Consider the following 21,576-nt stretch of genomic DNA (forward strand, 5'->3'; position numbering starts at 1 on the left):
CCATCTTTGATAAAATACCTGTAATTTTTTAGGGATGAACCAGGATACACGAAATTAGGGACAACATCTGTCGTCTTGTTTTTTTGTTTGTATTTCTTTTATAGTGCAGCAACACTGAATCCTAAAACTGGCAGGCCCATCCAACATAATGGCATTTTGGAGAATGATGACATCAGACGTAAATCACATTCAGGAGTGATTAAGACAATTAAATCCCCTTGATTCCTGGCAGAGCTTTGATGATATAATCCTAACAATTTGCTATGTTCTTCTTGGAATTCATACATGATCTGAAATCAGTGATTCAATAAAGCTTCAAATGAGATATAAGAAAATCATCGTAATGTTTTATTTTTAGAACTATGTCAGGAAATGCACACATCATTTTTGTTTAAAAAACATGAGAATATTACATAAAAAAGGCATTATATATTTTTTTGCAACCACATGAGAAACATTTCAAATGAATATTTGCACTGTGACAGTTTCTTCCCCTTAGTTTTGTTGTCTCTCCTGGTTGGAACAGCATCTGATCAGGACGGACCTGTGGCCTAAACTACCTGCGTAAGAAATGTTAAGGAATATTCCTCATCACACTCTCTACCCGGAAAACAGCATGAATTAGCTTCTCATGAAGACTGTTGATCGATTGCTGAAGTAAAACAATAACCATTGTATATCTTCTGACATGTTACAGGTTTTGTTATCAGAAAAGGCTTATTTACAAGGAAGGAAACCTCTCATATTGCAGTCTGATGACTAAACTACAACAGAAACTACAGAACTGTACAAAAGTAGATAGTGATTACTGAGGGCTTTTTTGCTAAGAAATGTATAAATATGTAAAATAGCATACAATACATATCTATATTTACATAACATTTTTTTATCTAAACACAAAACATTTTGACAATTTTTCTAAGTACCAAATAACATTTATTTTTGTGCTTTACTTGACATATGTCAGCAGTCGTTTACTTGTGCAAATCTTGACATATAAAATATCCTTTATATAATTTATCTTTATAAATCCTTTAAGGTTATTTAAATTGATTTTATTTAAAAAACTAACCATTTTTAAACATTCCCAGAATATGCATCTTATTTAGAAATATAGCACCTTGTAGATGTATTCATACCAATCAAACACATTTTGTGATGATACAACCACAAATATTAACGTGTTTTATTGGGATTTAGCATAAAAAAAAAACAAAATAGAGCAAAAGACTTGCAGGTATATTGCAGGAACAATACAACAAAGTTTCATGAGTCAAAAACATTGTGTAAAAAAAGTCATGGCTCATTTCACAATTATGAACTACTTAGTGTGGATTTTTTTTTTACATCAAATCTGGAAAAAAAAACATGGGGGATTATGATTGTAGTGTGACAAAATGTGGACCAATCAAGAGGTATGAATATATTTAATAGGCACTATATTCCTCCTGACTACCTATGTCAACATATATGTACACCTCAGTAAACTCACTGGGGCTCTCCTAATGGTGTGACAACAGGCCATGGCATGTCAGGTAAAGGTGCCTGGGGTTGAGGAAGGGGCTGCTGCTGCATTTTCTGGTTAGCCCAGTTTAAGTCCACACCATTCTTCTTCAGTGCAGCCAAGTGCTTGATGTCCAGTGTCGTGAAAGTGGTAAACTGGACTTGATTCCTCTTGCTGGTGGGAGAATGCAGAGGCTCGTTGCGGTGTGGCCTTGCCAGCAAAGTGGCTGATCGGTTTGCCATGGGGTCGATGCCCTTCGTTGGAAACTGGTGTTGCTGGGAGCTGCTCCTGCAGCGCCCCAATGTAGCCGTTCTCTCTGGGACAGCAGGGGCAATCACAGTTGGCAAAGACCCCTGCAGGCCACTGGGAACCATTGAATCTATTGAATGATGGGACTCAAGAGGGCGGTGAGGCTCACGTTTCAGTGTTGCAGCTTGAGCCGGGGCAGCTGGAGCACCTGGTGGAGGTGTGTTGTGACTGTTGCTCCCCATCCACACCCAGTCATGTTTGTGATCCTTCGGGTCTGCAGTGGGTGGTGGGGCTGTCTGTATGGGGGTCTTCTGTTTTCGAAAACACAGCCTGTACGATGCACAGTTGAGCAAAAATGCCATGATAGCGATACAAGAGACGCCTATCAAAGAATACATGCCAATCTCCAAGTCGGACAAGGCTTTGAAAGTCCTGATGAGATCGCTTTCAATTACTTTAGGGGTTTTAGTTTTCGGAGACTCGTTCTCAGGTTTGTCACTTTCAGGAGTGTCATTGTTAGAAGATGAATTAGAGTTGTCAAGCATGTTCCCATATCTTTTCTTTTTCCCATCTCCTTTACTAACAAAACTCACTGTTGGTTTGGCAGTGTTCAGCTGTGCATCAGACCATAAGTTCTTGATAGCTGTAGGAGTGACCATGCTAATGACGCTAGATGCAGCACCCTCTGTAGATTTTGCTCTTCCAACCCACACTGCAGGTGTTTGTACATATCTGTTTGGAAGGGTTGTTGTGATAGTGCTTTCTGCTAAAACAGCATGCTGGTTGGTCATTGTGCCAGTTGATGGCCTTTTATCCATAAAAGTGACAATTTTTTGCGATGTCCCTGCTGTTTTAATGCCACCCACCGCTTCCACATTTTTACTTGCTCCTCCTGCTACGACTCTTCCGCTCTGAAAGTTGGTCTTGAGAATCCCTGCTCCCACCGCCAGCTTGCTCTTCCTCTTGGACTTCTGGCATTCCTCACAGATCCTTAGCTCCACCTTCACCTGCCTCCCACGGCCTTCACCTTCACCTTGTGCAACCACGAATGTGGACAGTGGTGTACGCCGCACAGTGGCCACCCTCTCATCATTGGTGGAAACAGTGAGCGAGTAGACACCACGGTCAAAAAGCTCCAGTGGAGCAACTGCTCCATCACTGAATTGAACCCAGCAGCTGACCACTGCTTCCTGTAACAAAACAAGAGGGAGAGAAAGTGCAAACTGAGCCATGTAGAGTTTTTCAACGTATACATAAGGAAATGGGAAGCAAAGTAATATTCCTTAGCCTTTGCAGAGAATGTTATTTGAATGGCATCCATACATATTCATGTAAATATTGCATGTTTTGTACTTGGTTTTAGTACTCTATATTCAGGACAAAATGAAAATATTGAAGCTCACAATGAATTTATGGCAGATAGTTTTACAGTAAGCAGATTTCCAATATGATGCATCAAAAACTGAAATTAAAAGGGATTATGAAAGAAGTCTGCTACAAGGGATAAAAAGGAGGGGAAGGAGACAGTACACAATGGAAGGACAAAGTTGGTAGGGCACACAGGAGGAAATAAAGAGGAAAGAGGTAGCATCAAAGGAAGGAGAAGGAAGGGTAAAAATATAGAAGGGAGGACATACTGTGTGTAAGGACTGAGAAAAGCATATGAAGTTCAATAAGTTCGGTTCAGTAAGTTTCATATTTTTATCCTTACTCAGACTTGTAAAACACTGAAATTAAATGTCCTACTTTTCCAAACTACATAGGAATTTTTCAAATCAGCTTTATTAATTTCTTCAAAAACATGGAATAAAATAAAAATACTTATAAGTATGGCTTTTAGTTTAAATCTATGACAATAATTCATGCAATAGTATGGCAGATGTCCTTCAACTCAACAGAAAAAATGTAGCATATAGGGTCACCTTACGGACAGAATTAGCTAATCAAATGACATTACAACAAAATGACCCATTTCCTGTGGCTAATATGAGCTACTGGGTCGCCACAAACCTAACCTATATTTTACATCTGAATACATTGTGAATAGCCCTGAGCATAACAGCTTGCTATCACAGACACAATTGGCTGGTCATCCACAGTGGCAGGTTTATTGACTGGGGCAGAACAGCCATGGCAGTGCACTGAATGTAAAAGAGAGCATGTCTGTGAAAGGGAGCTGGTTTAAAATGGGCAGACTGCCACAGCTAAATGTGTGAGTGAGCTTTTAACATGATCATCTGTCTGCCTCATCTTGGTCTCTCGCAGAGCTCTGCAGCTGCTGATGAGGTCCAGGGTGAGAGAATACTCACACTTAAGAAATAAAAAGAATGCCAAAATTGTATTATTTTGCTATTGTAAGTGTGATGTATGTTCCTTTTTGGTAGAGTTTAATATTTAAAATGCATTTATATAACCAAAAGCATGTAGAGTTAAAAATGAACCCAGATCTTATCGAAATTTAAAATTGTCATTAAAAAGCTAATTAGGTTGTTTACTTTTGCTCTCAATGTTTCCAAAGGAAAAATACTATAATGTATTAAGATTTTTAGTCTTTGTTTTCGTTCATTGTTTATGTTCTTGATGAAAACATTAATTTGTCATTTGGTCATTTGGTTTGGATTCACAGATCAGAGCATAGATGCATGAATGTAACATAAAGCAAAGACTTCAAAACCACCTATCACTCATAAGTCCATCTGTATTTTTTTCCGTGACTTTGACGCAAACTGAAAGGAAATCAAGTATCTGCTGTGATTACAGTAGGCTTAGATTTTGTTCCTTGCTCTTGTGCAATATGTGTTTGATGTTTTTATATTGGAAAGAAATTGAGAATAAGAGCATAATTATGCAATGTTTTGTTGATAATATTTGCACTTGTTCATATCCCGCCTATCAATCCAGTTCAGATCTAACCAGTCCAATAATTTTAGAATGAAATAGCTGTTAAAGACTCCATCGCTCAAATATTAAGATTTGCATCATTAGCCTATGAACAGCTACATTTTAAGTAACAATAAATGATTTGCCAACTCCCAAAGCATGAGAAAGTAAGCATAAGGCACAATGTCTTCTTTGTTTGTTTGTTTTTGTTACTCTCCTGCTAAGGATGATAGAATGGCACTCTGGTAGATGAGCCATATTAGCCACGTTAAAAAGTACTATTACATGGGTGAACTTGTATGTGTGTGATGTAAAAAGACGGTCACTATTTCAGTAGGAGCATAACTTTGCCTCTGCAAATTTACATGATTTCTAGTAATATTGCTCTATAGCTCTTCCTCAAAATCACTTAAAATATTTCAGGATATTTTGCAATATACTTGTGCAGAACTGATGTGTGGGAAAAATCAAAGTGAGTCAGGTTTTACAAAATTGTTGCATCTGTCCAAATTTTAAAACATCACAACTAAAGTCTGCCGGGTTATTTTTATTGAAATACAAAACAAAGCCCTGTTTCTTCTCTGGGAGTGTGGGAATACAAAACATATTTAAATATGATTCTCCTAAAATACCTCTATGTTATTATTCCTCATGCATTTTGTTTATTTTCAGCAAAGATCTTTTTTAAAAAAACGCAAATACAAGAATTTTATTAATGCTTCATACGTTTTTTTTTTTTTTTTTTAATCTTATGTCAAAGTAGGAATAATGTTCATCTAGGTATACAATATAAAATGACTTGATATTTTATTTGGAGAATCCAAGAATATTTTATGGCTTAAGACATTTATTTTTTGAGTGGAATCTGAATAAAACAGTTTGTAGACCCTTAGTATAACCTTTAAGTGCTCTACACATTTTGGGAGTTTTTATCAGCAAATATGGCTTCTAGTGCCAAAGCACTTTGAAAGGTCAGAAGACTAGCACTAAAATGCTACATAAGTGCTTATGATTTACTATTTACTAAAACTGCTTTGGAACCGTGGAAAGTATAAATGTACAAGAGACCCTGAGTCTCTTTTACTTTTGCTTTTTGAGAAGCTTCATAATGGAGCAAATAACATTTCTGAGTACTGTCACCATCACCAATGAAATTCAATATTAAGCTTGATAGAGTAATGTCCAGCTGTCTCAACATTATGTAAAGGCTGTGTGTCCTGTGAAATCCTTATGTTTGTCCTCTCCTTATAGTTATAGTTTAAGTTAGAAATCACAAGCTTAAATTTATTTACATTTTTATTCAATTGAAATGACTTTTTTTTTTCTTTTAATCATTCTTATTAACTGGTAACTGCTAACCCTAGAGATTTCACACATATTGCTTCTAATGTATTTTTAAGTATGGTCTATAAACTAAAAGGCATGTTTTTAACCTCTGCACAAGATTTTATTTCAGTAGGACCCCTCTGCAAACAGCAATATATTTATTTTTTGAGTATCTAATGATGCTAATGTCGATTCTGTTGCTTTTGTATGCATGCACCCAAGTGAGTGTTTCACAGCTGATGCAACTAATTAAAAAGACGAAAACATCATCATAGCAATGCCTCGAGTAAAATGGTGAATACATGAATGGTGTGAATTTGGTGTTGCACCACAGGAGCAAAATTTTGAACCCAAAATAATGCACTAAAAATTTCATCTAAAATTGTCCAGTAAAGCAAACATAAGTATATGAAGTAAGAGAACAATTTTGTTTTCTTCACACAAATTTTTGAAACCTCAGAAACTCAGTTATAACGAGTTACAACAAAATGGAAGCATAATCAAGCCACAACAGCCTTGCACTTGATTTACTGCTCTATATGAAAACATCAACAGGAGGAGAAAAATGTTTGTGTACTGAACACTGTAGCTGTATGAATGGAGTCAGATATGTGTTTAGAAACAACAGGATGTCCATCTGAAGCTCCAGTTGTTCATCGTTGTCGAGACTAACAAATACTGTGACATCCATAATGTCATTGGTGAGTGTGTTAAGCAGGACAAGATCATATGTGCAGATAGATCACTTAATGTTATTTTATTTGTTATGAATTAAAGCTGCTGACGAGCATATGCACGATTTTCATTTGATTGAAAATCAATGCCATATATCATGAAGGGTTTGTGAGTGGAGTTAATTAAAGGGTTTAATTAACTTAATTGGAGTTAATTAACCCTTTAATTAACTCCAATTAAGGTTGGAACACAATGCTATAAAGAGAAGAGGGTAGAAATTCTAACACAGTGATTTAAGGCTCATGCTGCCAATTATTGGCAATACCAGTCATTATGTTTAGGAGGCAGTTACTTTCTCTCAGAGGCCCAGGTTTGTTAATTAAAATATATATAAACTGTTTTGAAATAAGATGGGAACAAATAAAAACATTTACAAAAATCCATCACACAATTCCGTTTACGACAGTTTCCCAGTTGTTTACCTGTTTGAGCTCTGTGATTGTCTCCCTTGTGGTCGTTGTGGCAACAATAGCCCTGTTGCTCCCAGGGCTGAGCTGAAGAGACAGAGAAAGTCCGGAAACTAACTGCACTCCCAGTTCTGTCACGCTCACTTTATCATCCACCACCCTGATGCTCCTCTCAGCCAGGACCAATGACGTCACAGGGGACAACACCTGCAACCGCAAACACAGGCACACATTCAGGTTGCAAAAAACCCACTTCAACTGAGATACACACACAGGTCTGCTGATGCCTCACCTGCACAACAGTGGTCCCAACAGCCCGTCCTTGCAGTACAACACCATCTTGCACTCTGGCTACTTCAGGATCTGCTACTTTTAGAGCATAGCGCACGAGGTCAGTCACATCAACCTTTAAATGTAAGAAACGCAAAAATAAAGACTCGATCACTGCAAGACCTTGTAGGAGCACACACCTGATTGTCATCTGCATATAAAGCATGTACATTCAAAATACTTCAATAATTGTTTATCTGTATGCTGGAAATGAAGGAGTACCCTATGTTTTACCTGCCAATCAGAACCTAAAAAGTATTCAACAGGCTCTTCTCCAGTAAGTGGGCCAGGCAGAACCTCAGAATCAGGCTGAGCCGCAAAAGGTGTGAGCACCCTCACTGTCGAGAGTTGGTACTGTAACATGCATCCTCTTCCCTTCCTCATGTCCTCATCTTCTTCACTGTCCCATGTAGATCTGACACACAAAAACAATAAATAATCAGTCATATACCTGTAGGAACACAGATATAAAGAATGCTGTGAAAAGCATAGGTGAATCTTAACAGATGAGATTATTGTTAGAAAGGTTATTTTGGTGGTTTTGGCTTACAGCGGATGAAAACTCAATTCTGTAACTTTAAAACTGTCAATATTGCAAGGTAGTAATAATAGACTTCATAATGTAGAGATTTATTATAAATATATCACTGTATTGGTGAGGTGTGGCCTGGAGAGGATCAGCCTGTGTCTCTACTGAGATTTTAAGCAAGCTTTAGCAGCTGCTTGCAGCTTGTCTGCAATGTTGGGTCTGGTGTCATCTGGCTCTAGACTATTGACTCACTGTGGTGGTTTTGATCAATCAAGCACAGTGATATTGTTCTCATTAAATCAGGCACTTGTACCTTTGGCAGTGTGTGTGCCAGCTGAGTTCTGCTGGAAAATAAAATCTACATTTCCATAAAGATTGTCAAAAACAGAAGCTTTAGATGCTTTTGAATAAACTGAACTTGATATAAGCCAGTAGACCAACAACAGCAGAAAACATGGCTTTCTGAGTCATCTCTTACTGTTAAAGCTTCCTGCTGGACTTCAAGCAACATGGATTCTGTGCCTCTGAAGACTTCTTCCACACGTGGAAACTGATTTGCCTATTAAAGTCTATTTTCACTTAAGAGCACTGACTTGCACTTAGCATTTCTCCTCTAAATCTTTCAATGGCTTATTAACTATCCCTGTTGCTTGTTCTTGGGTCACCCACACTTTCACTCTCTGAATTTTTTTACAATACCTTTTTGTGACTTGCCTTTTCTGTGGAGGATGTCAGTGGCTTCCTCATATTTTGGAAGCCATAACGTAATATTTATGCACTTTTGTTCATATTATTAAGTTAAGATTTTATGTTAATCTATGTTTACAGTTTTTATTAGCTGCAAACCACAATCCACAAAACTGAGATAAACACTTGAAATATATGACAATTCATAACCTATTCTAAGGCATATTCCAGCACTAAAACGATATGTTCTCCCCTAAGTGCAAACCCAGACTGGCTGCCTCAATTTGCTTCCAGCATTTCTCAGACAACTTCAGCACAACAAAAACATGCTGCTAATCTGTGAACTTCTGAAAGAAAAATAGTGAAGCCCATCAGCATTGTTGTGGCTGCTTTAGAGGCAAAGCCCATGTGGAGTGACCTTTTTCCTCAAAATCAATTTAACTTAAATTAACCAAGATCCCACAGCTGAGTGGTTTGTTTATATGTGGTAGAGGTTAAGCTGCAAACCTCTCTGCAATGATCATATAATTATCATACACTCAGCTGGTCCTGCCACACGGTGCACCTCAGGTGTGCTGCAGGGTTGGTGGAAATGTTTTACACTGCAGGCTGAAAGCTCCCGTTAAGAGGTAAAGTCCAAATAAACATCATTACTATTTAGCCTGAGGTCACAGCTTACCATGAGATGGGAATGCTACTTGAATTAAATCACTGTGACTCAACAACAAGGCACCAAAAAGTAAGTCTTGGCTAAATTAAGTCATCCAACTTGTGAAGCTTAGAGACACCACAGCGATCTTTAATCTGCAAAAAATAAACATGTTTGTCTGTGCTTCTGTTAGATCAGTAATGAATTAAAAAGAAACTTCAGAAAACACATAAGAGATGACAAACTTAACCCTCCTGCTATGTTGCGGGTCAAATTGACCCGTTTTAAAGTTTAAAAATTTAATGTTTACAGCTCTAACATGACTAAGCGTAAACACATTCAAGTTGAATACTTTTCGAAGGTTCTGTCCCACTTCCTATTTGCTATTGAAATAAGAGATTTCTGACCTACTATCTGTTTGTATCTGGAGCCTGGTATTGAACGCTGGGCAGTGGAATAGCATCCATTATCAAAGAGTATCGAGTGGGGAAAGTAATGACTTTACTGTACTTATTGATTGAAACCCTACTAACCTTTATTTCCAGGACATCAGTGCTGTGTCTAATGCTCACTCACTCGCCAATTCGCTAAACACAAATGTGGTAGTTACTCTTATTCTGGCTGACGACATGCAGTTGTGTCCAAAACCTCCAGCATTCTTGTAAATTTATGAATTTTACAGGAGATTCTCAAATATTTCTCAATGTTTTTAAGGAATCAGTATCAATGCAAAGGCACTTTTAGATTAGACAGATAAAGATAGATAATGTGCATTGCTCACTGGCTTTAAACACATCCCCTACCACTATTTCAACAACTTTAAACAACTTTCAATTTGTTTTTAATACTCCAGCAAAAAGTAAGCAACATTAACAGATATTAGATCTGTAAGGTTGAGCACAGTATGAGCACAGCTTACTGTTGCCTGACTGGTTGAAGGATGCATTTTAATTTTGAGTTCCATTTTTGCTCCAAGGTTAGTAGTTAGTTGAAAATTTCAACTTGGAAACAGCAAAAATATATATTCCCTGTAAAAAGTCTAGTGATCTTGTCGACCCAGAAAAACTCCATCAGTCCCTCAGCATCAGCTTACTTTGGTTATGCTTTGGGCCGGCTCTGCCTTACCTTCTATTGCCTGTTGTGACGGGTATCCTCCAACCTTTAATCTGGCTAAGCTCAGGGTCGGCGATGTCGATGAGCAGGGGCAGGCGGGGCATCCACACACTCATCTCCAGCTGCGCACTCAGGAAACCGTATGTGAAATTGATCATCACGCTACTTTTGCCTCTTGTCTCTTTTCCATTTACAAAAACATAGTTACAGCGTTCTGACACCTGGATTAAGGAAAAGAGAGGAAGGTGGTTACAGTTAGAGGAAAGCTCACAGGACACACTTGATTTAAAATGTGCCTCTGCTTCTTTTCCTTTAGGTCTTTTCTAGGTTTACGGCATTTTTTTCATGCAAGAGTTCAAATAAGCAGGACAGAAATTGTGTTTGTGATGCCTGATTAGCTGAAACAGGAAGGCGAGGAGCGATTTAAAATTCAAGAAAGAAAATAAAAAGAACAGCACAGAAAACAAAAAAATCTCTTGAATTTCATACCACCTCCAAAGTGTGGACAAAGGATCTGAGAGTGCTTGTGTTTGTCATCTAAAGCCACCACTGTGTCAGAATGTAAATAAGCCCTGGTTTACAGCTGTTCCTGTGATGTTGTTTTGGAGGTAGGAGCCAGGCAGTCCCCACCAGCAAGAGCAATGAGCTGAAACACAGCAGTTGGTGTGTTTTATTTCAGATTGGAGGCCTATCTCTATTGCCGCCTCACTTATCTTAACAAACCAGTGGCTCCACTGGGGTAATTGGAGAGCACTAGACTGGAGAATAGAGTGAAGGAATGGAAGCGGGATGAGTGTGGGGGGACAAAAAAGTGAGAAAAAAGCTGGGGGAGTAGTAAATGCTTAGGACAAGTTAAACTGAACTTTGTTTAGATATAGCCTGAGGTCATTATCTTAAGACCATTTCCTATAAAACTCATTAACAGTGTTCAATGTCCTGGAGCTCTCTAAAATAAGTGTATACTGTATATTTTTAAATGCATTTTTATTCTATGCTACCTTCCAGAATAATTATTGCTATATTCAATGGTGGCTTCGCTGGAGTTACTTTGATAAGTTTGAAAAACAACATTTAATCATATTATCCTTGATAAATATTTATCTTCAAGTAGCATGAAGTAAAACTTGTAGTCCATATTACACAGATTGTTTCAGTTACTTTTGATGATTATGGTTTACAGGTAATGGAAACTCATAATTTAGTTCTTCAAAAAAAATTTTTATTTTACATTAAACCAGTAAAGAATATTTCATTCTTTATTGGTTTGGGTCTTTATTTGATTCAGAAATGTTATGCCCTGCATATTTATGGACAAGATTGTTGATATGACAGTTAACTGGCACACTCCACAAAAAAGTTAAGCCACCCAATCCCATCATTAAAGAAGCTGGTTGTTTACATAGTATTACTGAGTAGAAATAAAAACTGATTAAAGACGGTACATAACCAACAGGAACAACTGCAGCCTTGAAAGGATTATAAAGCAAAGCCCATTGAATAATTTAGGGCAGACTACAGCTGGAAACAGAGCTTTAAGAGCCTTCACACACACACAGACATGCCATGGACCTGTGTTGCATTTCTTGTAGTAAGAAAGTTCCTTAATCAGAGACAACACCAGAGGCATCAGAAGTTCTTCAATCATGTGAAAGTAGTTTTTGAATTTAATTTTAAAAAATCAAGGATCATATCTGTATATAATATATGTTTGTGTATTAAGGTTAGAATGCTTGTAATAAACTTTTCTAAAGGAGAGAACAACTATACAAAAAATAAATTGCTTAACAAAAGCTTAATTCTAGTTGTACTGAGCTGTGCTGTTTTGGACTTACCTTGAGCACATCCATCTCTGCTGATTTGCAGTTGGTGAAGTTTGTCACATCTGTAACAGTGCCGTTGGCCTCAACAGCAAGAGTTTTCACAGGAACTGAAACCATTTTACCCGTCAACACAGCAGTATTCAAAATATCTGTAGTCTGGGTAAAAAGAAAAGAGTATTAAGTTCTAGGTGATGCTGCATTTACTTGTTATGTACATGAAAACCGATGAATCAGTATCTATCTAAAGAAAGCTACCTTATATATTTAATTGTTATTAAGCAAGATTTGGAGACCATGAGCCAGCATTAATCAAATATTAACATAAATCATAGTTTGCCCTTTGGATTTTTTGTACCCATTTTGATGCAATATTTAATTTGTGCTGTGGGTCAAGAGCTAGTGCATAAACAATTTTTAATAAAATCTGTATAATTTTAGAACAACTAACATAATACCAACCATCTGTAGCAGCTACATTTGACGAAATTACAACCAGCTTTGCATTGTCTGGTTGATTCGATAAAAACCAGTAAATGGAAACTTGCTTAATTGGCATTTCCTTTAATTTCTTTGCAACTTTTTAAAAGTTTGCTCAAAGTTTGAAGGACAATTGAATGGAAACATTACTAGTCTAACCATAAAAATTAATTAGGTAAATTCTTGGAGAGACTTTTTAAGATATTATTTTACACATGGGCAAAAACTGTGACTTGGGTCACATTTACTTAAACACTGCATTTCATTGCTAATGTTGAATCTCTGTATCTTAGAGAAGTGAAAGTGGCAAGTACTCTTCGTCTCTCAAGAGTGGTTGGATCTTCCAACTTACTGTGCTGTAAATATCTTTACAAAAGAACCCCCTATTTTGATTTATGTAATTTTTATATAAATTTGAAATGACAAATTTCTTGCTGAAGAAAATAATTACCGTGTTGAACAATGCATCAACAATGTTTTCACTATGCACTTTTAGAAGTTACAATTGTTTGATTTAATAACCCATATTTCATATTTGTTCATGCTAAAGTTGGGTTGTGATAGATTGTTACAGAGGTTTGATGTGTCATGTGGGTATAAGGCAGAGAGAGAGAATCTGTGCCTGTCTTTGTAAATTAAGCCTAAGGTGAAGAATAGATCGTTGTTATTTTACAAGCAAATTCCTCCTGTAGGCAGAACCTAAATCAAGAACAACATGTCAATGGGGGATTTCATATCCCACAAAAACTGCCTTCCACAATATGAAAAATAAATCATCATTTCCATCTGCTTTACTCTGCTCAGGGGGTCTGAGACAATTTCAGCTTTCTTACAACAGGCAGAGGCAGTGTACACTTCTTACAGGCTGTCAGGTACTCACAGGACGAACATGTTAACAAAAATAGTTTGTACATTTCAAAGCCTCTGTAGTTAAGCAGCGGTAAAACTGTCTAATGTGTGGGAGAATCATAAAGTAAAGAAAAAAATGTACACTGAAACAATTATATTAATCAAAGACTAATTAGACTCAAAGAAAATGACAAAAAAATCACTTGATAACCTTTTGACTTTGTTCATTTCTTAATGTTTACTTTCTACTTATTAGAAAAAGACATTCAAGAATAGAAAAAGACCCCAAAATCTCCCAAACTGGATATTAGTAATACTTGCCTTTAGCCTCTTTTGCCCTTTTTATAAAGTAAGATATGAAAACTAATTAAAATGCTAATTAGTGAGCGAATGTAATTTTATATTTCTGAATATTTCTCTAAGCTTCTTTTTTAGCTATCTTATTTTGTTCTTCGTTTGTCTTTCTGGGCAGGCTAGTTGACAGGAGTCTTAATATGATACGCTCTGCTCTGAAAATCAACATGAGATGCTCCAAGTATTGTCCTATTTTAGCGGGGTATAAAAGGCAGGAGGCGGTGTTAGCAAGATCCACAACAATTTTTTAATGCTTTCCCTCCCGGCATATATAAAAAGAGCAGGTGTATAAGTGCTATATAACATTGTTTACAATGGTATGGATTCAAATATTACAAGGCAAACTGACTGAATTGAAAATATATTAGATTGCATATATCAGATATTTGGTTTCACTTCAACTCTAATGCTATTTTTTAACTTACAAGTTATTTTATTAGAGAGCACATTTGAAAACTATTATCTGTAAAATCGTGTCCCGTTACCATCTATAGTAAACACGCTCTTGTTTCTACTCATCCAATGTATAATTCAGAAGCTCATATTATCTGTAAATTGTCTTGAAATGTCTGAGCCACATTTTAACTTCCAACTTTATTTCTCAGATTTTTGAAAATGTAATTTGAAAGAATTATATCATTCTCATATCATTATATCATTATATCACAGAAGCTGTTTTATTTTATTACACCTCCTCCCTGGTAGGAAAGTAGTGCTCAGCAGATGTTTCACGGGCAGTGTCACATTTTGAACCCTGCCGGCTTGACAGCTGCTGACCGCAATTCCAAAAGGACATGTTCTAGTTCAGAACAACGACACTGACTCAAACATAAGCCAGGGGATCGGGGAGTGCAAAAAATCAGAAAGTAATCGCTGGACTCTGTGGGGATGCCAGTAACATGCTGGGAGAAACTCAAATGCTGTTTTCTGCAAGTTCAGCAGTAATTCGGCAGTTCAAGTTTCTGATGGCCAATTCACTTTTAATTCCCTAAAATAGCATTTGATTTAAATTTTGTGGAATAGTTTGGAATTTCAGTGTTAATTATTAGTAAAATAATAATTTTATTTTACTTAAATTATTATTTTTTACATTATATTCCCTTTCACAGCTAGTAAAAGGGATGAGGCAAAAATTACTACTGTACAGGTAAGTGAGATTGGTGCTCTTGTAACAGATAAAGGGTAAATGTCTAACAACAAGTTCAGGGTTTCAAAACATGGCCTAGCAACTATAAGACATGGAAGTACTTCAGCAGAACCTAAGGACAAAAACACCAAATAAGCCTTCCAGCAGTTGCTGTGACAGCTAAATCCCAAAGATGACTATACCATTTGTTTCTCTTTGAGTCTTGTTCAATGTTACAGAAAAGAAAAAGTTGTATTTTCTTTATGTGAATCCCTTAGTTTACTGAGATTAAACGGATTTCTACACAGATGGATGTTTGATTTATTTTGACTGTTGCACCAGTTGAATAGACTTCTCTCAAGGACAAACATGAATCCACCTTGTAATATTTGGGGATTTGTTTTCTTTCTAATAAGCTAGACAAGAATGTAGTTCTTAAAGACAAGCAGAAAAACACTTGGAGTCTCAGTTGGAGTCACAGCTAACTTTGCTTTTAATGCCGATAACTAAACACATATAGTTATTGGCATTAAGGTCCTAACTCTCTAATGCTGGGTCTGAAACTGGGAGCTCAGGAGCAAATGAGTGGCCTTTTAGGCTCTCCACGGTGGCTATTAAAAGACAAGGAGAGGAGAGCAGTCAATTAAAGTCGATTCAATCTCTTCCTGTAAAAGTAATGTCTTTTTTTGTTCTAAAATATACATGGTTCTTTCACTTAACAATAAAAAATGCAAGTTTTATTTACAAAGAGATGCACATTGTGGAGAATTATTCATTCTCCATGCTGAGTTCTTGATGTATGAAGTTACAGAAGAGTCCGTGAGTTGAAATCATAAATTAAATTTTATTAATACCAAAATACAGCTGGTTCATTATGACCTGCCACCTTTAAGAGGTAACAGACAAAACTGCATCCCAGAAGAGGTTGTGATCTCCTTTGTTAGCCTCTCTCTAAGGTAAGCCCCAAAGAGAGCATTACCAGCTCCTAGTATCCTGTAATCTTAGCTTTGAGGACGTTTCCTAACATGTCATTTCTTTTAGCTTTAGCTTAGCAACTAGCTAACAGAGACAGAAGGAAGACACAGAATCATTTATTCTCTATAACAACAAATTTCATATCTATTTTTAGGAGGTATGTGGATTTTGCAATTTTGTACATGTTTGTTTTTTGTTTTCTTTTTGTAAGGAGACACCAGTCAAAGGCTGCTGTCTATTGACCATACGTCTGTTCATTTCATGCTAGCCTTGTTGAAGTTTTGACAAAAGACAATTAAAATAAATTTTTATAATCCACCCATAATCCTAATTAAATAATTCAATGATTTGGATTGTAAAGGTTGTTTCTCTGAAGAACACACAGGGTCTGCTTGTTGGTAACATATTACTCACGGCAGGTAAAGCTAAAACTTTAATATTTAGAGATGTTGAGGTAAAACTTGTAACTTGCTTTGTAGTTAGTCAAAACTCTATGAAATTGGTAACCATAAATTAGCCACTAACCTCAAATCATTGCGTAAAGTGAAATAATACTGTTTTATTTATTTAGCACAGACATTCAATTTAAGCCTTCAGTGTACATTTTTCTCTCTATACACACAATCAGAGTGTGCTCCCAATCTTTTAAGACTGTATTCCCTTCTCTTAAGAGTTTTCTTTTTATCTAAAGCATCAGAAGTTTTCCCCTTGTATGCTTTCTCAGTTTTACCATCTTTGGTCTAGCGGATACATTCATCTGTAAAAGTATTGCACTTAAGCTTTCCGCTGAATGATGCAAGTGCAGCTCTCACCATCACCAGAGGTGCCAGTCCAATGAAGTCTCGTGGGGCGGTGAAGATCCGCATTAAGCCAACATCTTTGACATTCCCTGGCAACTCCAGACGCCAAGAGATAGCCTGACTCTCAATCTGCTCGGAGACATCTTTTGGCACAAAGTCTAACTGCAAAATCTCCAGAAGGCCCCTGTTTCGGACATGAAATGGCAAATACAAAGATGTATGACTAGATACAGCATGATTGAGTTTTAATGCTTCTGCGTTTGTGCATTTAGTAGAGGATATTATGCAGTCTTGTTTCAAAGCCAGACTCTGAAACAATAGCATGAAAAGATCAAGAAATTAAATATAAAAAACAGCAACAACCCTTTAAATCATGACAATGGGAGAAACAAAGAGATACCCTTAACTTTGTGGGAAAACAACCTGTTGAACTTTCTCATAAGCAAAGACACAGGAGGGCTCGTTTATAATAAACAGATGGAGACTAGGGTGTAAGAGCGTGAAGGGAAGATAAGGTGAGCTGTCAGAGGCTTCATCCTACAATCCTGGTCAAAGGACTGTCAGGGAAATTGCGTTTGATGTTATTTGATGCTTGAGAGTGTGTAGGCATATATGCCAGTAAAAAAAGATCAAAAGGAAAATAGAGTAGTAAGTGAATGAAGCTGAGACGCTTTGAAGTGGACCAAAACTGTGCATGGAACTAGACAATAACTCAGTGTCGTTGGAAAGCATACATAAATGAGCCAAATCCAATACGCATAGGTGAACTTTACAGTGATACACTGTTATCCTTTGCTGTATTTTCTACAGTTAAATACCACAAAATGCCCAGTAAAACTACCATAAGACATCTTTACAAGTAGTTACTGTAATTTGCATTGCATTATGGGTATAGTACATAGTATTACAGTAACTTACTGTATGTTTTGAATTTGCAGTAATTTACTGTTTACACATTACAGTAGTGGTGCTGTACTTATAATATACAGTAAGAATTATATTTGATTCCCAACGGTCATCATACACTGTTAGCCTTTGCTGTATTTATTACAGTTAAATACCACAAAATGCCCAGTAAAACTACCATAAATAGGGTGACCATATTTTCAGTTGGGAAAACCAGGACACGTTGTAGCGAGGGGGGTGGGGGGGTCTGAAAGCGGGGAAACTCTTTTGTAAATAGTAGGTAAACATACATTTGCGCTTTCGTATGTTGTTTTCGTACTGACAGCCACGCTATCTATCTTCTGATTAAGAACAGGGCTGCCCGCACTGACGCGGCTCAGGGATTACGTCACACGCAGGGCCGTGCGCAGTGCCCTAGTGCCTGTAAATATAATGGTCCAATGAAGGTAATTTAAAAAACAGGACATTTCCTCACTTTCTAAAAAAACCCCGGGACGCCCGGGACAGGACGTGAAATACGGACATGTCCCGGGAAATACGGACGTTTGGTCACCCTACCATAAGACATCTTTACAAGTAGTTACTGTAGTTTGCATTGCATTATGGGTATAGTACATAGTATTACAGTAATTTACTGTATGTTTTGAATTTGCAGTAATTTACTGTTTACACATTACAGTAGTGGTACTGTACTTATCATATACAGTAAGAATTATATTTGATTTCCAACGGTCATCATAGCTGCTTCATCGTGGTTCCCTGTTTCTGTATTTTTACTCCTTTAGTGGTTAACATATTTTTAAGGCAGAAAGAGAGCATGTACTTTTGTTTTTTCACATCCTAACTAACATTAATATGCAGTTTATCTAGCTACGTCATCAAGCGTGGCTTCGCTTCCAACTGTTTTCTGATGACGTTTGTTTTAAACTCCGAAGCTTTTTCTCTCCAAGTGCAAGTGCAGCTCTGTCTCCGTGCTGTGGGCTCACACTGCTTCAGCTCTTCAAGACAGGTAAAAAACCACTTCTTAGAGAACTGTTTGAAGCCAAAGCCTACTCTGGAAATGTACATTTTAGATGGAGTTAACGTAACTTATAGCATCATGCTATAATGCTATAACTTAGCATTATAGCATGAGCTCGTTTGTGCTGGTTAGCCTGGTAAAATAACGTTACCTTTACTAACTCTGGTGTTTTATATAACTGGCATATTGCAACCTTATAAGTTACGTGTCTGTAAATGAGGTGAAAGATAGGAAAATATGATGGTGTTACTTTTTGAGCTGGTTCGGAATTAACGTTAGCAAAGGTGCTAATTTTACCGCTGAAGGTTTTAGCTTGACTTTTACCGCTTAATCTTCCTCGGGCGGCTTTGGGTTGAGATGAGCTCAGTGCTGAGTGTCTGTTAGCATTGTTGTTACATCCTTTGTCGAACAATATAACCTTAACTGATAATTGATCCCCCCCCTTCTCTTTTTTTTTTTTTTTACATCTAATGACTGTTCATTTGTTTAAACCATGATCTTGCAGATGTTAAAAGTGCAGATTAGCTATGTAGGTCAGCAAGGATGAATTTCTAACTTTGTTCTTTTTTTTCTTTTCTTCAGATGACCTTTTTTTTTAACTCCTAAGCTTTTTCCCTCCAAGTGGCTGTGCAGTTCTGTCCTGCTGACTGCTAACATAGCTTCAACTCTTCAAAAGACAAGACAACAGGTAAAAAGACAGCTCTTCAAACATATTTGAAGCCACAAAATAGTCTGGAAATGTAGAGGAGCAGCTAACCTAATCTATAACTTTGAGCTTGCTACAGCTGGTTAGCCTGCTAAAGTACCATTACATCTCCAACATAGTGTATAAGAGTCTGTAAATGAGGACAAAGGTGAAAAACATTAAAGTAGTTTCTGTTATTTTTTGAGTTGGTTCAGCCACAGTGGCAGGTGGACAAAAAAGTTAATTTCCAACCCTGGTTACACCTAAGGACTGTTCACATGTTTAAACCATGCTCCTGTAAATTTAAAGTTAAGTCAGTACTAACAGGTGCAACTATGTACAGGTGTAAATTCTGCAGCATTTGTACTTCAGAATTTACAGAATTTTGTAGTCATGTGAAGAAACATCAACACACAGCTAATTATCGGTTTGCATGTGGAACAGAGCAATGTCCTGCTTCCTTCAGAACATTTTCTGCATTCAGGTCCCACATGCACAGGAGTCACCGCCATTGTAGAAGTCAGACTGAACACTTGTGGAATGTAATGCTTTAAAAAATGCATTTAGCCCCACAAACTGTCATTCACATCCGCTGTTTCAGAGTGGTAGCAGGATGTAGGAGTAAAATCTAGTCTAGTCTCCGGGATGAGGTTCTCAAAAACCTGTTGTAATCTGAGTGAACTGGCCCTTTAAATATAAATTACTACCAGTAATTCATATTTAAGAGAGTTTTCCTTTTATGTTTTAAAGGTATCTTCCACCAAGATGTCTGTTGAAATGGAAATGACCTTACCCACTACACCAAGGGTAATCATGCTTGGTAAGAGGAATATTTTCTATCACTATAATTTTTTCGTAGCAATGTATGTAATTGTTATGGTAGTCTGTACTTTTACTCACTAGCGTTAGCCTGACAAGGGTTTGTCTATTTTAGGAAATAGCTTGATGTCTGCAACCCGGTGGATGGTCAGTATGGAGGAGAAGGTATTTTTCCAGCCTGAGCAACTACATGACTTTGCCAGCGTCCTTGCTGTCTTTTTTGGGTCATATTCTGTCTTCAATCTGGAGTATCAGGAGTCAGCATCCACCACGCTGGAGATGATACAATGGCAAGTACTCTACACCAAGCCATTTATGAATTAAATTTAATGACAGTTTGACTGATGATGAAGAACCATAGCTGATTGCTGTATTGTACGTCTTCATTAAAAATTACAATTAATATATTTTATTTCTGTTAAAAGATTCTTTGTGAGGATCAATCCAGATGTTGGTACCAAATGCACAGCCAAAGTCGGTACAAGCCGCAAGACGGGAAGTCTTGTCAAGAAGAAAGTAGTCAGTGTCAACTCCCAGATCACCACCTTCTTCCAACAACTTGCTGAATTTGAATGGAGGACTTCCAACTAGGTAAGTATTTTACCAAATGTAAATGTTTATTATTTTGTTGTCTTTTCCTCCTATCTTGCATGCTCTGACTTTACTTTAGCCTTTTTAATATGATTTTAATGATTATTTATAAATGCCATGTGATTCCTACACAATAGCCCTTTAGAGTAGCCTACATCTTTTCTGTGTCTGTGGTAAAAAGTGGATGTCGCTGCATCTCTTAATAAATCACAGAAATGTATAAGTGTGTAGTCGTTTAAGTGTGGTGTATTTTTATACTATGCAGTTTTCAGTTTATTAGGCACACCTTTGCAGTAATCCGTCAGCACCAACAAAATGACTAAAAAGATTGTTGTACTTCATCGTCCCCTTGGGGACATTTGTAGTACGTAATCTTTTGAATTACTGAAGACTGACTGACTGACTGACTGACTGCTTTTGCCATAAACAATCCAAAAACCTGAAGTGAAGCCAGTCCTGCTCATTCTTTATGCAGCTTCTATTATCACTTCAGTCCAATTGATTTTTTTTTAAAACAAATTATCAACTTAATGCTGCTTTATGACAAAGATTTTATGCATGTGAACATTGTCACTTCAGCTTAATTTGTCAACTTCCTGTCGATTTGAAAATGTAGATAACTTCCTGACCATCTCATGACCTCCCACATTGTCTGTCTTATTCTTTACAGTTCAGCTTCCACAAGATGGATCCCACTGATTTTGTTTGACGAATGGAATAAAAGTTCTTCTGATGTAGGAAATG

At 37.1% G+C, this 21,576-nt stretch overlaps 1 protein-coding gene across 1 annotated transcript in view; it reads right to left on the reverse strand.

Moving 5' to 3' along the window:
* Positions 1-381: 381 nt before the first annotated feature.
* Positions 382-21,576, reverse strand: part of LOC116723902 (transmembrane protein 132D) — a 34,487-nt gene continuing 13,292 nt past the window's right edge. Inside the window, exons 4-10 of the mRNA XM_032569124.1 lie at positions 16,823-16,994; positions 12,242-12,385; positions 10,422-10,630; positions 7,666-7,846; positions 7,394-7,507; positions 7,117-7,308; positions 382-2,943 (exon numbers count right to left, since the gene is read on the reverse strand). Coding sequence (XP_032425015.1) covers positions 1,489-2,943; positions 7,117-7,308; positions 7,394-7,507; positions 7,666-7,846; positions 10,422-10,630; positions 12,242-12,385; positions 16,823-16,994 — 2,467 coding nt within the window. The 3' untranslated portion in view covers positions 382-1,488. The remainder of the gene's footprint in view (positions 2,944-7,116; positions 7,309-7,393; positions 7,508-7,665; positions 7,847-10,421; positions 10,631-12,241; positions 12,386-16,822; positions 16,995-21,576) is intronic.

The sequence above is a fragment of the Xiphophorus hellerii genome, chromosome 8 (assembly GCF_003331165.1).
Source record: "Xiphophorus hellerii strain 12219 chromosome 8, Xiphophorus_hellerii-4.1, whole genome shotgun sequence".
In the NCBI taxonomy this organism is placed as follows: domain Eukaryota; kingdom Metazoa; phylum Chordata; class Actinopteri; order Cyprinodontiformes; family Poeciliidae; genus Xiphophorus; species Xiphophorus hellerii.